The sequence below is a fragment of the Micropterus salmoides genome, unplaced genomic scaffold (genome assembly GCF_014851395.1).
Source record: "Micropterus salmoides isolate LMB-PRFRI ecotype aquatic unplaced genomic scaffold, ASM1485139v1 Ms_hic_scaffold_20, whole genome shotgun sequence".
In the NCBI taxonomy this organism is placed as follows: domain Eukaryota; kingdom Metazoa; phylum Chordata; class Actinopteri; order Centrarchiformes; family Centrarchidae; genus Micropterus; species Micropterus salmoides.
Window position 1 is genome coordinate 524,147 of NW_024041151.1, and position 15,812 is coordinate 539,958.

Here is a 15,812-nt window from a genome sequence, read left to right on the forward strand (position 1 = left end):
CCACCACACAGGTCTGATTGAGGACTCCTCTCTCTGTCCTACAGAAACAGCAGAGCCACAGTCCAGCTCTCTACAGACAACAGCTGCTGTCTTCAGGGTCCAGTCATAGTTTCTCACTGGTCTCCAGTCTCCCTGATGTTTCACCTCCAGCATTCCTCCACAGCGACTGGCTCCTCCCACCAACCTGCCATCATTAGGCTCTGAACAGAAAGAAGAGAGTCATCAGTAAAGAAGTGAATTCAAGAGATTAAACTAAAACTGACTGCTGATTCTGCTTCTGTGATTCTTTCCTTCTCTTTTCTTTCTCTCTTTACCTGTTGAGGTGTGATTTCCTTCAGCCTGGAGTCCTGTGATTGGAGCACAGCCATGGACAGAAAAAACACTATCAGCTCAGAAACATCTCAGTGAACTGCGGTAAGCGTGTCGACTCATTTCCGTTTCCGGTGCTTGTGTGTTGGTACCGTGTTGGTACCGTATTGTGCTGCTCTCACTAAATAACAGTTACATTTGTTAGATTACAGCAGCCAACTGTCTGCTAAACACTTATTCTTACATTAATTTTGCCTGAGCACCCACAGTTCTTTCCATCTTTTAGTGACTGCTGTTCAATCTCATAGTTGTTCTAAAGTTTTGGTAGCTGACGCTACAGTACTTTAGCTTAGCCGTTAGCGATGGCTTCTCCTTCCACCTCTGTCTCTCCTACTTTCTCCTGCTCGGTGTGTCAGATATTCAGTTACTCCTCTGCCTCCTTTAGCGGTAATGGTACGTGTAATAAGTGTAGTTTATTTATAGACATGGAGGCGAGGCTCAGTGATTTAGAAGCCCGGCTCCGCACCTTGGTAGATCAGTCTTTAGCTACTGTAGCTAGTCAGTCCCCGGTAGTCGGTGCGGAACAACCTGAGTTAGCCACTGGTAGCCGTCCCCCGGGATTTCCTGAGCAGCCAGGAAGGGAGGGCTGGGTGACTGTCCGAAGGAGGAATAGTCGTAAGCATTCAAAGCCCACGGGGCACCATCAACCTGTTCACGTCTCTTAACAGATTTTCCCCACTCAGCGACACACCCGCTGAGAAACCAACTCTGATCATTGGCAGCTCCATTTTGAGAAACAGGAAGTTAGCGAAGCCAGCTGCCATAGTTAAGTGCATCCCTGGGGCCAGAGCGGGCGACATTGAGTCTTATTTGAAACTGCTGGCTAAGGATAAACGTAAATACAGTAAGATTGTTATTCACGTCGGCGGTAATGACTCCCGGTTACGCCAATCGGAGGTCACTAAGATTAATGTTGAGTCTGTGTGTACATATGCAAAAACAATGTCGCACACCGTAGTTTTCTCTGGACCCCTGCCAAATCTGACCAGTGATGACATGTATAGCCGCATGTCGTCATTCCGCCGCTGGTTGTCGAGGTGGTGTCCAGCAAACGATGTGGGCTTTGCAGATCATTGGCAGACTTTCTGGGGAAGACCTGGTCTGATTCGGAGAGACGGCATCCATCCCACTTGGGAAGGAGCAGCTCTCATTTCTAGAAATCTGGGCAAGTTTATTAGTGGACCAAATCCATGACAACCCAGAGTTGAGACCAGGAGGCAGAGTCGCAGTCTAACACACTTCTCTGCTCCTCCATTTGAAGAGTTACTTAGTGAAAATCCTATAGTGACGGTGTCTGCCCCCCCACCATCGAAATTATTTAAATCAAAGGTAAACAGAAGAGGAGCTGTGCATAAAAACCTCATAAAAATTAAAACCACAAGAGCAATAGTGCAAACAAATAGGAGAGTTAAATGTGGACTCTTAAACATCAGATCTCTCTCTTCTAAAGGTGTACTAGTAAATGAACTAAAATCAGATTATGATATTGATTTATTTTGTCTTACTGAAACCTGGCTGGGTGATGGAGAATATGTTAGCCTAAATGAATCCACCCCTCCCAGTCATATTAATACTCACATTCCTCGAGGCACAGGCCGAGGAGGTGGAGTTGCAGCTATCTTCGACTCTAGCCTACTAATCAGCTCTAAACCTAAAATAAACTCATTTGAAAGCCTTGTTCTTGGTCTTTCGCACCCAAGTTGGAAATCACTGCAACCAATTCTCTTCATTATAGTGTACCGAGCACCTGGCCCGTATTCTGAATTCTTATCTGAATTTGCAGAGTTTTTGTCAACTTTAGTCCTTAAAACGGACAAAGTTATTATTGTAGGGGATTTTAATATTCATGTGGACGTTGAGAATGACAGCTTCAGTACTGCGTTTATCTCTTTGTTAGATTCTATTGGCTTCTCTCAGGGTTCATGAACCGACTCACTGTTTTAACCACACCCTCGACCTTGTTTTGGTGTATGGTATTGAAATTGAACATTTAGTGGTGTTCCCACAGAATCCCTCTGACCACTGTTTGATAACTTTTGAGTTTGTATTGCTGAACTACACGCCATTGGGCAAAAATGTCTATACAAGATGTCTGTCTGATAGTGCTGTAGCTAAATTTAAGGATGCGATTCCATCAGCTCTAAATTCATTATCAAGTCACAAAGTAACGGAGGACTCCTATGCTAGTTTCAGTCCCTCCCAAATCGATCATCTTGATAGTGCTGCAGGCTCGCTGCGAATGACACTCGACAATGTAGCCACTCTAAAAAAGAAAATAATAACACAAAGACGGTTAGCTCCATGGTATAATACTGAAACTCGCAAATTAAAACAAACATTTCGGAAACTTGAGAGGAATTGGCGTTCCACCAAAGTGGAAAATTCTTGTTTAATTTGGCAAGATAGTCTTAAAACTTATAGGAAGGCCCTCCGTAATGCCAGAGCAGCGTACTACTCGTCATTAATAGAGGAAAATAGGAACAACCCCAGGTTTCTTTTCAGCACTGTAGCCAGGCTGACGGAGAGTCACAGCTCTATTGAGCCAAGTATTCCCATAGCTCTCAGTAGTTACGACTTCATGAGCTTCTTTAATGATAAAATTCTATTATCTCTAAACTCAGGAACCTTAGAAACAACTATAGAACCAGATATATGTTTAGACTGTTTTACTTCCCTCAATCTTTACCAACTATCTTCAATAATTTCTTCATCTAAACCATCAACCTGCCTCTTAGACCCCATCCCGACTAGGCTGCTTAAAGATGTTTTACCCTTAGTCAGCACTTCTATACTAGATATGATCAATCTATCTTTATCAACAGGCTATGTACCACAGTACTTTAAAGTAGCTGTAATTAAACCTCTTCTGAAAAAGCCCGAACTTGATCCGGATGTTTTAGCCAACTATAGACCTATATCTAACCTTCCATTTCTCTCTAAGGTTCTGGAGAAAGCAGTTGCTAAACAGCTGTGTGACTTTCTACTGAGCAATAGTTTATTTGAAGATTTTCAGTCAGGATTTAGAGCTCATCATAGCACAGAGACAGCACTGGTGAAAATTACTAATGACCTCCTTATTGCATCAGACAAAGGACTTGTCTCTGTAGTGGTTTTATTAGATCTTAGTGCTGCATTTGATACCACTGACCATCAGATCCTATTGCAGAGACTGGAACATTTCATTGGCATTAAAGGAACCGCTCTAAGCTGGTTTAAGTCCTATTTATCAGATCGATTTCAGTTTGTACATGTTAACGATGAGTCCTCCATGCACGCCAAAGTTAGTCATGGAGTTCCACAAGGATCTGTCCTTGGACCAATCCTCTTCACTTTATATATGCTTCCTTTAGGCAATATTATCAGGAAATATTCCATAAGCTTTCATTGTTATGCAGATGATACTCAGTTATATCTATCGATCAAACCAGATGAAACTCATCAGTTAGCTAAACTTCAAATGTGCCTTCAGGATGTTAAAATCTGGATGACCTGTAATTTTCTAATGTCAAACTCAGATAAAACTGAAGTTATTGTTCTGGAGTTTCCCTTGATGGCATCGCCCTGGCCTCCAGCACCACTGTGAGGAATCTTGGAGTTATCTTTGATCAGGACATGTCGTTTAAGTCTCACATTAAGCAAATTTCAAGGACCAACTTTTTTCACCTACGTAATATTGCAAAAATCAGGAACATCCTGTCTAAAAATGATGCAGAAAAACTAGTCCATGCATTTGTTACTTCTAGGCTGGATTACTGCAATTCCTTATTATCAGGCTGCTCGAAAAAGTCCATTAAGACTCTTCAGCTGATCCAGAATGCTACAGTACGTGTTCTGACAGGAACCAGGAAAAGAGATCATATTTCTCCTGTTTTAGCTTCTCTGCATTGGCTTCCAGTAAAATCCAGAATAGAATTTAAAATCCTTCTTCTTACCTGCAAAGCTCTTAATGGTCAGGCATCATCTTATCTTAAAGAGCTCATAGTACCTTACTACCCCACCAGAGCACTGTGCTCCCAGAATGCAGGGTTACTTGTGGTTCCTAGAGTCTCCAAAAGTAGACTAGGAGCCAGAGCGTTCAGCTATCAAGCTCCTCTCCTGTGGAACCAGGTTCCAGTTTGGGTCCAGGAGGCAGACACCATCTCCACATTTAAGAGTAGGCTTAAGACTTTCCTCTTTGATAAAGCTTATAGTTAGGGCTGGCTCAGGTAGTCCTAAACCATCCCTTAGTTATGCTGCTATAGGCCTAGACTGCCGGGGGATTTCCCATGATGCACTGAGCTCCTCTCTCCTCTACTTTCTCTCCCTCTGTATGCAACCTCATCCCATTATTGCATGTTACTAACACAACTTCTCCCCTTTCCGGTAGTCTTGTGCTTTCTCGTCCCTCTCCTCTCTCCTCCTATCACTTCCTGCAGGTTTTCTGGCTCTGGAGCTGTGGAGTCTGGATCTGTGGTTGCGGGTCACCTGCTGCCCCTGTGTTCCTGCTCGACACCCTCTGCTGCAACAACTATTGTTACTAGTCCTATTATTGTTATTATAATAATTAACATTACGATTGTTATCATTAACACTACTATAAATATCTGTACCATTTTTCATTTAGTCTATAGCAACATCACCTTTACTGTCTGTACCTCTGTGTGGATATTGTGTAGGCTGCCTCCCTCCCCTCTCTCTCCTTCCATCCCTCTCTTTTTCTCTCTCTCTCTCTCCCTCCTTCACCCCAACCGGTCGAGGCAGATGGTCGCCCACCCTGAGTCATGGTTCTGCTTGAGGTTTCTGCCTCTTAAAGGAAGTTTTTCCTTGCCTCTGTCTCCTAGTGCTGCTCTTGGTGGGAACTGTTGGGCTTCTGTAAATATCATCATAGAGTACGGTCTAGACCTGCTCTTTTATGAAAAGTGCTGTGAGATAACTGTTGTTGTGATTTGGCGCTCTATAAATAAAACTGAATTGAATTGAATTGAATTGAACTCCCTCTTGAGTCATTTTACCAGTTTACTGTAGGTGAGATGAACATGTGAATACACAGAACAGCAGCCAGCAAACTGGTTTATATAGAGTCAAAGTTCAGCATTCAGTGAAGTATGCTCTCTCAGCTTCACTTTATTCATTTTGCAACATCACAAACTGAGTCTCTGCACACTTTCAGATTAAATTCCACAGATGGAAATGTTTCCACAGCAACAAGAATCAGGTCCCACCCCCTCCTGTCACCTGACTCCCAGCTGAAGAAACAACGTGTTGATGATGATATATGATGCTACTGTTAGATTAAGGGTTCACACCTAAAGGTCCGGGTCCTGAATCCAACCAATGTGAGGATGATCAGTTCTCCAGCTGGTCCAGTTTGTGTTCACAAAGGCAAAACTCAAACTGTCCAGAGATCATAAACAGAAGCAGGTGGTGGAAACACTGTTCCATTATTGGTCATCGAGTCGGCGGGTAAAAAAATAAACCCCTCCAAAGATTGCTGTAGATTTTACAGTAACTCACTGGCATCCAGCTGCCAGTATTTACAGAACTGTATAATTACCAAGAATTAAATGACGGTATCATAACACATAATACAGTACTTCCATTTACAGGATACTGAGTTTTACGAGAATTGGGAACACTTGGTAATCTAAATTGAAGTATTAGCCAGTCATCATCATGGACCAGGAAATCTTGATGGAACTCTCTAATCCTTCCTCTCACGCAGCCATGCAGCATTATGCACGAGTGCCACTCAGTATTTATGTAAATGCTCCGTACTTGTATAGCACCTTTCTAGTCTTTTCGACCACTACACCTGCATTCACCATTCACTCACTGAGCCTAAGTGCTCAAACAGAAACTAACATTCACACACATTCATACACTGGCGGAACAGCCGCCAGGGGCAATTCGGGGTTCAGTATAGTGTCATGAGGACTGATGATGAGAATGGAGAGCAGCGACTGTGTGAGAGCTGTCCTGCTTTATTTCAACACATTTTTAATCTACACAGACCATATGTGCAGGCGCTGAAGATGTTCCGGGTGAGTCGAGGTGAGAATGCAGATCTATTTGTGCGCCTGACAGTCTGTTCAATGCAGCGTGTTTACACACAAACTAAATATGCACAGAGGATATGATTCAAAACTACTGATGCTCTCTACTGCAATCCTTTAATGCTGTCTGATGTTATATGCCGATGATGATAATTCCATCAGTTAGCCGAGTTTAAGTCAGAAGCTAAATTCAGGTCTAGTATCGGGGAAAGGCGGTCCTGCGTCCTGCCGCCTGACATTATCCTGCTGTAGGCTGCAGGTCCACAGCTGACCCTGAGTGTCTGTGGCTACACTCCGGACTTCTGCTCTGCTCTCCAGGGGGCTGATGAAATATTTAGTGGACATTTATTTAAAATCTGAGCTGGCACTTGGCTTATTTTATTTCTTTTACAACTGAAAGGTGCAGTATGGAATAGTTCACTAGTGCGAGCACAAATAGCACTGCTGGTTTGAATGTTTAAATGATAGTGATAACGTGTGATATGAAGTGAAATTAAATATGAGAGGCATCATCATCTACTCCTCTCACATTCACTTTTATTTTGATATTAAACCACTACATACATGATCAAACTCTTATTGTGTATTAACGGACAGAAGTAGGGTTTTTTTTGGAGTTTTTTTTCTTTAATTGTTTATTTCATTCATTTAACACAATGCAACGACAACATTTAACATGAATGAAAAGGAGCAGAAAGAAGTAAAAACTTATAATGTCTGCCCTCTATCAACACAAAATCATTTACAGTTCCAATTCATTTGAGCTGTCTCATGCAGCCGTCTCTTTTTCTAAGACTTCAAAACACAAAATTACATCAATAAAATTGATCTGTTATTTCGCAGTAATATTTTTCTGCAGCATTGATATTTTAACATACTTGTTAAATACGTAAATGGACTTAGAAGTTTTAATTTTACAATCAAGACTGTAGAACTGACTCCTTTGATTGTGATACATTTTTCCTTTACAGCAGATTTGAACCTGGGTTTAGTAAAAACTTCATTACCTTTTAGTTCATATATACTTTTTCTCTTGGTGAATCTGTTTTGCAAATTGTTTGGTAAGCTTCATAACTAACAACTTCATAATTTTCTGAAATTCATTCTCTACAATTTGTAGTACATCTTTTATGTTTTTTCCTGAGTAGAAGAAAGTGGTATCATCTGCAAACAGAATGCACCTAAGTATCTGGGACTCAAACACAATATCATTTACCTATAGAAGAAAAAGTATAGGTCCTAGGACCGATCCTTGTGGTACCCCACAAGTTATGTTACAATTTTTAGACTTTGTGTTGTCAATTTCGACAAACTGACTTCTGTTTTTTAAATAGCTGGTAACCCATTGGTGTGCGACACCTCCGATACCATATTTATATAATTTCTTCAATAATATCTTGTGATCAAGCGTATCAAACACTTTTTGAAGGTCCACAAAGATACTTACTAAATAGTGCCTTTTATCTATAGCATTGGTAATTTCTTCAATTAGTTCCATAATTGCTTTCACAGTTGAATGATTAGGACGAAACCCATATTGACTGTTACTTAAAATCTTAAAATCATTTAGAAATTTATTCAGTCTAATAGCAAATAACTTCTCCAGAATTTTAGAGAACTGTGGAAGTAATGATATTGGTCTATAATTAGAAAATTCAGATTAGTTTCCTTTTTTAAACAATGGAATTACTTTGGCTATTTTCATGCCGTCTGGAAATATCCCTGAAGTAAATGACAAATTACAGATATAGGTAAAAGGCTCAATAATCACATTAATAATTTGCTTTATCAACACCATATTCATATCATTATAATCATTAGATTTTTTATTGGCACACTTCTGGACAATTGTCAATATGTCACTAGCTTGTATACTTTCAAGAAAAATACTGCTAACATTATCTGGTATTGTGCCACAATTGGTATTTCCATCTTGAATTTGTTGTGACAAAGTAGGGCCAATATTTACAAAGTAATTATTGAATTCATTTACAATTTCAATTTTGTTGCAAATATCAACATTGTTCTTTGTAAACTGATTTGGAAAATGTTGTTTTTACCTTACATTTTTGCATAACAGAATTTATAATACTTGTGTCTTTTGTATTATTTTTATTTTTATCTAACAATTTAGTATAGTAATCCTTCTTTTGCCTTCTTATGATTCCAACTAATTTGTTTTTATGTTTTCTATACCTAATTTCAGCAACTTTGGTTCTTGATCTTAAAAACAATCGGTACAAATAGTTTTTTTCTTACTGGCATTTTCAGTCCATTTGTCATCCATGGATTGTTAACAGTATTTTTCTTGGTACGAGCATTTGCTTTGGTTATTTTATAATTTTTATCATATAGATTAATTAATATCGTCATGAAAGCCTCATATGCAGTATTTACATTATCTGTGTTCACTCTATCCCAACTCTGTTTCCTCAAATTCTTCTTCTCTAAAGGCCTCTAAAGCCTTACTAGATTTATCTCGAATGAAGTAAATTCATCTTGTATGGTGTCATAAGATTTTTTCTCATAAAGATACCACTAATTAGTTTACCACGTATATTTGTGAATATATTGTCAATAATAGTTGTACTATGTGTGGTCACCCTTGTTGGTTTAGTTATCATTGGATATAGATCTGTACTTATCATGCAATTCTTAAATTCACTTGATGCGGTAAGGTTTCCCAGATCTATATTGAAGTCACCACACAGAGTTAATGATTTGTTGTTAATTTTTTCAAACATCTCTAGGATTTTGTCTGTAAATAATTCAACACTAGACCCTGGTGCTCTATACACGCAACTGATCAGCATATTTTTTCCGGTTTCATTTGTTATTTCTACAGTAAGCAGTTCCATCAAATTTTCCATAGCAATTGTTTTTTGTTTAATAGTTTTACATTTTAAATGATAATCGATATAGAGGGCCACACCCCCTCCCTTTTTACCTACTCTGCTGACATAAAACATACGTTGTATCCTTCAATCTGGACGTCATTGATATCAGAGTCCTTCAACCAACTTTCAGTTATAGCAATCACTTTAAAATTTTTATCTAATTGACAAAGTAGTTCTTTTATTTATACTAAGTTACCCGTAAAACTTTGACTATTAAAATGTATAATAGATAATGCTTCATCAAGCACCTTGCTGATTTCAACATTATATTGTTGGACAGTATAATATTTGCATACATGTTCTTCAGGGCTAAGCAAGTCATGTTCAATATAATTTTCTAGATCATAAATTGTATCACTGTTAGTGTCTACGTCCATTATTCCATGCATGTCCAAGTATATCCAACCTGATTTCTCCATTGTCAGTCCGGCCAAACTAGGGACTCCATCACTCCCGCTATAAATGTCCATTCTTGTACTTCTCAAGTTCCTTCATAGACTTGATGACCTTCGCTGAACCATCTTGTTCCCTGATCCACACATTTCCATTCCATGTCCATGTCCCAGTAATTTTCTTCTGTTTCCTTAGCATTCTCGCCTCCCTTGCGATTCCTCCATTTTTTTTCGTGAGGTGTTCGTTTATATACAGTTTTTTTGCTTGCATTATTACATCGTTCCTCTGCTTCCTGCAAATGAATCGAATTACTACAGCAGATACAGAGTTCTCAGACTTACTGGGCAATGTGTGGCAAGCAGATATTGCCTCTTTGTGAATGTTTATGTTTTTCCTGTTAAGGAAATCCACCACCTGTTGCTCCAGTGACTGTAGCTCTTCCCTCGGAGAGTCCTCCGTCGTCTCCGCGTTAGCTGTCACCCTTGCGTAGGTACGGTGACGAGTCTTGATTCCAGTAATCACCAAATCGTCCCTCCGCGTATACTGCTCCAGTTCATCAATCCGCTGCTCCATCATAGAGATCCACGCATCCTTTTCTCTCATCATGATTTTCAATGTTGTCACTTCGTCCACAAGTTTGAGCAAGTGCTCCTGTTGCGACGTCACCTTTGCCAGCTCATTAGACATAAAGTTTAATGACCGCTTGATCTCCTCCATGTCGTTTACCGCTGGCATATTTTTAGATTTGTGTTTAATTGTCCGGTTTGCCAAAACTTTAGTGCCGTTAGCTGTATGTGCATCTCCGGGTTGTTAGCACCTTAGCTTAGCATTCCACAAGCTTACAGTAATGACCCCAATGACAATAATTACGTCGTCTAGAAAAGAGCAGTCGGCTTCTCTTAGACCTGGAGTTGGTTGGATCAGGACCTGTGAATCTGCCTAAGGACGGGGGGAAATGAAGTCCTGCTGAGGAGGGACCGTGACGCCGAGAGGACAGGTGGGGCTGTCTGTGGATCAAGTAGGTTTTTGATCGAGTGCTTCATTGACATGACAGTAACAGGAGTGGAAACGCTATTTTGAAACATTTGGTGAGTTTTGGCTCTTTGGAGTTCACAGAAAGAGCCAGACAAGAGTTTGCGCCTCGGCCTGCACATTCTCACGTCCTCGTTCATTTTTATACATGCCACGTGTGTGTGAAAACCACGTAACCATTTTGTGCTTAGGCAGCGTTTATACATGAGGCCCCTGGTCTTGTTCAGCAGGCCCGCCGTTAGGGGGGGGTGTTGATCAGCCTGCAGATCAGCCACCCAGACGAGCAGCAGAGGGAGGCTTCAGCAGACTGGACCCAGCGTGAGGGAGAAGCAGATAAACAAAAGCCAAGAACAATTAAACGCCACAGTGAGGTGGAGAGCTACACACTGCATGCTGGTTAGTGTTGGGGAAGATGTCGGTCTGAGAACGTTCTTAAAATCAGTACGTGGAGTAAACGGCAGCCGCTCTATGTAGACTAACCATGGCAACTGTTCTTGTGCGCTACACAGCTGTAGCCTATTTAATTAAACTTTACCTGATAGGCTCATCTAGTTTTGCGGGGACGCTCTGCCGTGTGAATTCCCTCCTGCTGATGTCCTGATTAAACAGTAACAGATTCTGGAAACTCCCAAACAGCAAGGATCAGTCTCTCTTCCAATGATTTGTGCTGCGTGTCACGTACAAAAAGTTCAATATAATGCTGTTTCTGCTGCTGTCTGATAAAAGACAAATGTTTCTGCTGATACCTGAAAACAGATTTCTATCTGTTCACCTGCTGCTCAGAAGGAGCCTGTTCTGATGTTCTGATCTCTGGACTCTAACTTGTTTTACCAAACTAGATAAAAGGTAACGGCCTGGCAGCGGCAAACAGCTTTGGTTTAATATTTGATTTGATGACATTAATGTTTAAGTTGAGATTTACAAGAAATATTTTTATTGTTACTTAAAGTAACAATAAGCTCCTTATTTGTTAAAAGTGTTTGCAAACCATATGTTATTGCACTTTTGTGTATATAGCAGTACATTTAAATTAAAAGTGGCAATACACTACTTTAGAATTCATTATTAAATTTTATTTGATTAATCGCACTGTACACTGAACAAAATTATAAAGGCAACCCACTTTTGTTTTTGCCCCCATTCATAATGAGCTGAACTCAAAGATCTAAGACTTTCTCTATGTACACAAAAGGCCTATTTCTCTCAAATATTGTTCACAAATCTGTCAAATCTGTGTTAGTGACCACTTCTCCTTTGCCGAGATAATCCATCCACCTCACAGGTGTGGCATATCAAGATGCTGATCAGACAGCATGGGGATTGCACAGGTGTGCCTTAGGCTGGCCACAATAAAAGGCCAAAATGTGCAATTTGTAATGTGTATTTTTGTATTTTAATTTTGTTCAGTGTAGATACTCAACATGTTCATAAAGCACAAAAGGTCAAGTCAGTTTTTATTTATTTCACATTACACTGTGAGCGTTAGATTCCTCCTTTTACCCTAAAACAAGACAAAGAGAAATAAATGCTTTTCAATGATTGGCTGATTAGAGAAAAGTAAAATCAAACATTGAAGAAATTATTGTAAGGCATCATTAAATCAAATTATGAGTGAACAAACGTACCTCATCTGTCAAACTGATGATTCTCTGTATTTTAAACCTCACATTCAGCATTTGGCGAGAAAATTGAAGCTGAAACTGGGTTTTTATTTTAGAAACAAGTGGTGTTTTTCTTTTGAGGCCCATCCAAAGCCTGAAACTGTTGGACACTGTTTACCATGGAGCTCTGAGGTTCATCACGAACTTTAGAGACCTTACTCATCATTGCTCCTTGTGATTGGGTTGGTCGGTCTGCATTGTTAGTCACTGGCACATTCTTATTTACAAGGCTGTTCTTGGTCTGCTTCCACCAGTCCTACAAATCTACATCCAAAAGAAAGGCACAGGAAGATATTGTCTTTGTTCTGAGGACTTATTACTGTTGTCTGTCCCTCATGCGGCTCTCTGTGCTTGGAATCAGCTGCAAAATGTCCTGAATCTTCAGGAGCCGGTTTCACTGGTTGCTTTCAAAGTACTTTTAAATGACATGGAGGCTGGCAATTCTGGCTGTAGATGTTATGATTGATTACTCTGATGATCCTTGTGGTAAATATTTATGAAAGTTTGATATTTTATGATCTCGTATTACTTATTCTCATTCTAACTTATTATATGTTTTAATGTCTGCAGCCCTGTTAGTTGTGCTGCTGACTGTTTTGACCAGGCTCTTGGAAAAGAGATTTTTACTGTCTGTGACTCACAGCTCTAGTGCAGGTCTGCTTGATTACGATCACGGCGTACGCTGGTGTCGCTGACGTTATCAGTTCTACATCTTATCAGTCGTTTTTCACTAAATTGATGTGCGGCGTGAGAGCGTGTCAACAGACTGTGGATGATGTTTTAATGCTCCTTCATGATGGGATAGTGTCAGACCTCAGTGCACTTCTTGAGTTTCATGTTTAAATATCAGGTTTAGAGTTTAAGAGCTCGATGTGCAGTGTAACAGGAACATGTCGGCTATTTTGTCAGAACAATGAATAATCTGGTCAGAACACGTGTGTTCAGGTATGAGTCGATCGTATTTCACGAGCCAGTAGATCGTTGCATATTATGGTTCATAAAGTGAAGTTTAGAAGGTTTCATGTGAAGAAGCAGACAAAGAGATGACGTACCAGAATCAGCTTTTATTGCCAGGTATGTGTACACATACGAGGAATTTGACTCTGGATTGTACATTGTTCACCATGTGCTTACACATACAAAAATACAAAATCACAATAATAAAAACACAATAAAATCAGACAAAGACTTCACACACACAAATATACACACTATGAACGAAAACAATATAGACATATTGACAAATAGTGCAGTGAGCAGAGTGCAAAGGATGCAGGAGTTTTTTTGGGGTATTATTGTACTTGTTAAAGCACTTTGTAACTTGTTTTTGAAAAGTGCTCTACAAATAAAGATTATTATTATGTCGGAGGTGGATGTGATATACAGGTACACATACATGCATACATGTATACATGTACACAGTGCGATGAAGTATAGTGCAAAGAATAAGTATTTTGTGCAGGAGTAATGACTTGAGGTAGGTGGATTTGATATACAGAATCTACAATATGACAATATAACAGTATGAACAGCTCTGAAATAGAGAATGGTGAATAAATAAATAATAAGTGGAAACCAGTAAACAGGTGCTGATTAGAGGCAGAGTTACTGGGTTACTGCACAGGAATTGTTCCTGACACTGTGAGTCAGAAATCAGCTGTTCATCAGAGTGATGGCTTGTGGGAAGAAACTGTTCCTGAGTCTGTTGGTTTTGGCGTACAGTGCTCTGTAGCGCCTACCAGAGGGGAGGAGCTGGAACAGCTTGTGTCCGGAAAATAGCGAAGTGCAGAAATGAAATGTGACGCGTGCAGTAAATTCCTCTCCTGATGTTGAACTAAATATTGATCCTGAATCTGTGAGCATGTGACTAAAAGTGCATGTGGTTGCCTAGATACACATCTGCCACTACAAGGCACATCACTCACACAACTCCATGTTTTATCTTTTTAACCAGTGATTTAATCTTCAGGCTCAAACTTAACTTCCTGTTTTTAGCTGAGCCTCGGTTAGACCAGGACACCAGCTGATCTTATTCAGTCTACCCCCCCACCTTCAGTTCTATGAGTGAAGCTAGCGAGCATCAGAAAGGAGGGGAGCTGCCATTAACTTTAATGTTCTTTTGAATCTGTGGCTCTTCAGCTGAATTCCTCTCCTCCAGCTATATTTCTAAATATCTCCAGGCCACCTAAATACTGTGCAGGTGTTTCAGTGTTTTCACCCTAAACAGCCTTTCATATTGATTTTCTCCCAGATCCAATAAAGAGATCTGAATTCTGACACATGCTGTTTAAAGTCCTACCTGAGCTCCACAGCAGCAGCAGCACCAACAGGTGATCCATGTCCAGGTAGACCGTCTCTCTGGACATCCATGTCCTGCTCTCTGCTCTGATCATCATGTGCTGTCCTCAGTGTATATCTGCATACAGGAAGAGGTGGAGCTTTACTGGAACACAGCTCATTCAGCTGTCTTTAGTTTCACAGTCAAGAGTCCTCGTCTGAGTCTCTGTCACAGGATCAGGGTTTTCTGTCGCCCATGTTTCCAGTTTGACCAGTGGATCAGACAGTGGTCACACTGGTGTCCAGAAGTGTTTAACTCCAGCAGGACAAAGAATGAATGTGGAGGTTGTCCGGAGCTGACGTTAGAGTCCCAGTCTGAAGTCTTCTCCCAGTCCGTCTCTGACTGGTTTCCAGTTAAACAGGAAACTGTCTCTCAGTGCAGGTTCACACCGACCTGGTTCAGCCGGCTGATCCGAACCCTGGAGCGTTCCCCCCCTTATGCTGTTGTTTTGGGTCGGGGTGAAAGCCAGACACGAACTCTGGTTCGGATCAGACAACCACTCTCTGGTTCGCCTTGAAGGGGGGTCTTGGGTCAAGTGAACTCTGGATCAGTTCATTTCTGGTGTGAACACCATTCGAACTAATCAGAGAGAGCGTACTATTGTATGTGTCATTTAAAATAGTACTTCTGATGTTATTCATAATAACAAATGTACAATATACAATAAGAAATGGTACAAACGATATGTGATGTTTAGTCTTGATGAAAGGGCAGCACCGTTTGATATACTGAACGTTTTATGTACGGAGCATGTAGGGCCACATATGCATTCATTCATTCATCCAAGAAGAGACATGTGGATTCTGTAAACAGCCTGCTTTTATCCTTCAGCCTGTTTGCAGCCAACTTTGTGGTTTTTATGTGTTTGCCATTGGTGCCACTTGATGATGTCGACACTGTGGTCTGTAGATTTCCTCTTTTAACTGCATTTCTGTGGAACTGATGAACTTTAGTTTGATAAGAAGCTGCTGACTGATTACAGGCGGGTGTTACCATGCCAACCAGAGCAGGCTGAGGCGTTGCTATCAGATTAAAGCGGTCAGCGTCTTCTTCTTCTTCCTGCTAGATGTGTCTGAGTTCAGTGTTTCAG

At 40.5% G+C, this 15,812-nt stretch overlaps 1 protein-coding gene across 1 annotated transcript in view; it reads right to left on the bottom strand.

The window, feature by feature from the left end:
• Positions 1–14,739, bottom strand: part of LOC119914078 — a 28,501-nt gene extending 13,762 nt beyond the window's left edge. Inside the window, exons 1-2 of the mRNA XM_038733078.1 lie at positions 14,684–14,739; positions 315–347 (exon numbers count right to left, since the gene is read on the bottom strand). Coding sequence (XP_038589006.1) covers positions 315–347; positions 14,684–14,723 — 73 coding nt within the window. The 5' untranslated portion in view covers positions 14,724–14,739. The remainder of the gene's footprint in view (positions 1–314; positions 348–14,683) is intronic.
• Positions 14,740–15,812: the final 1,073 nt, after the last annotated feature.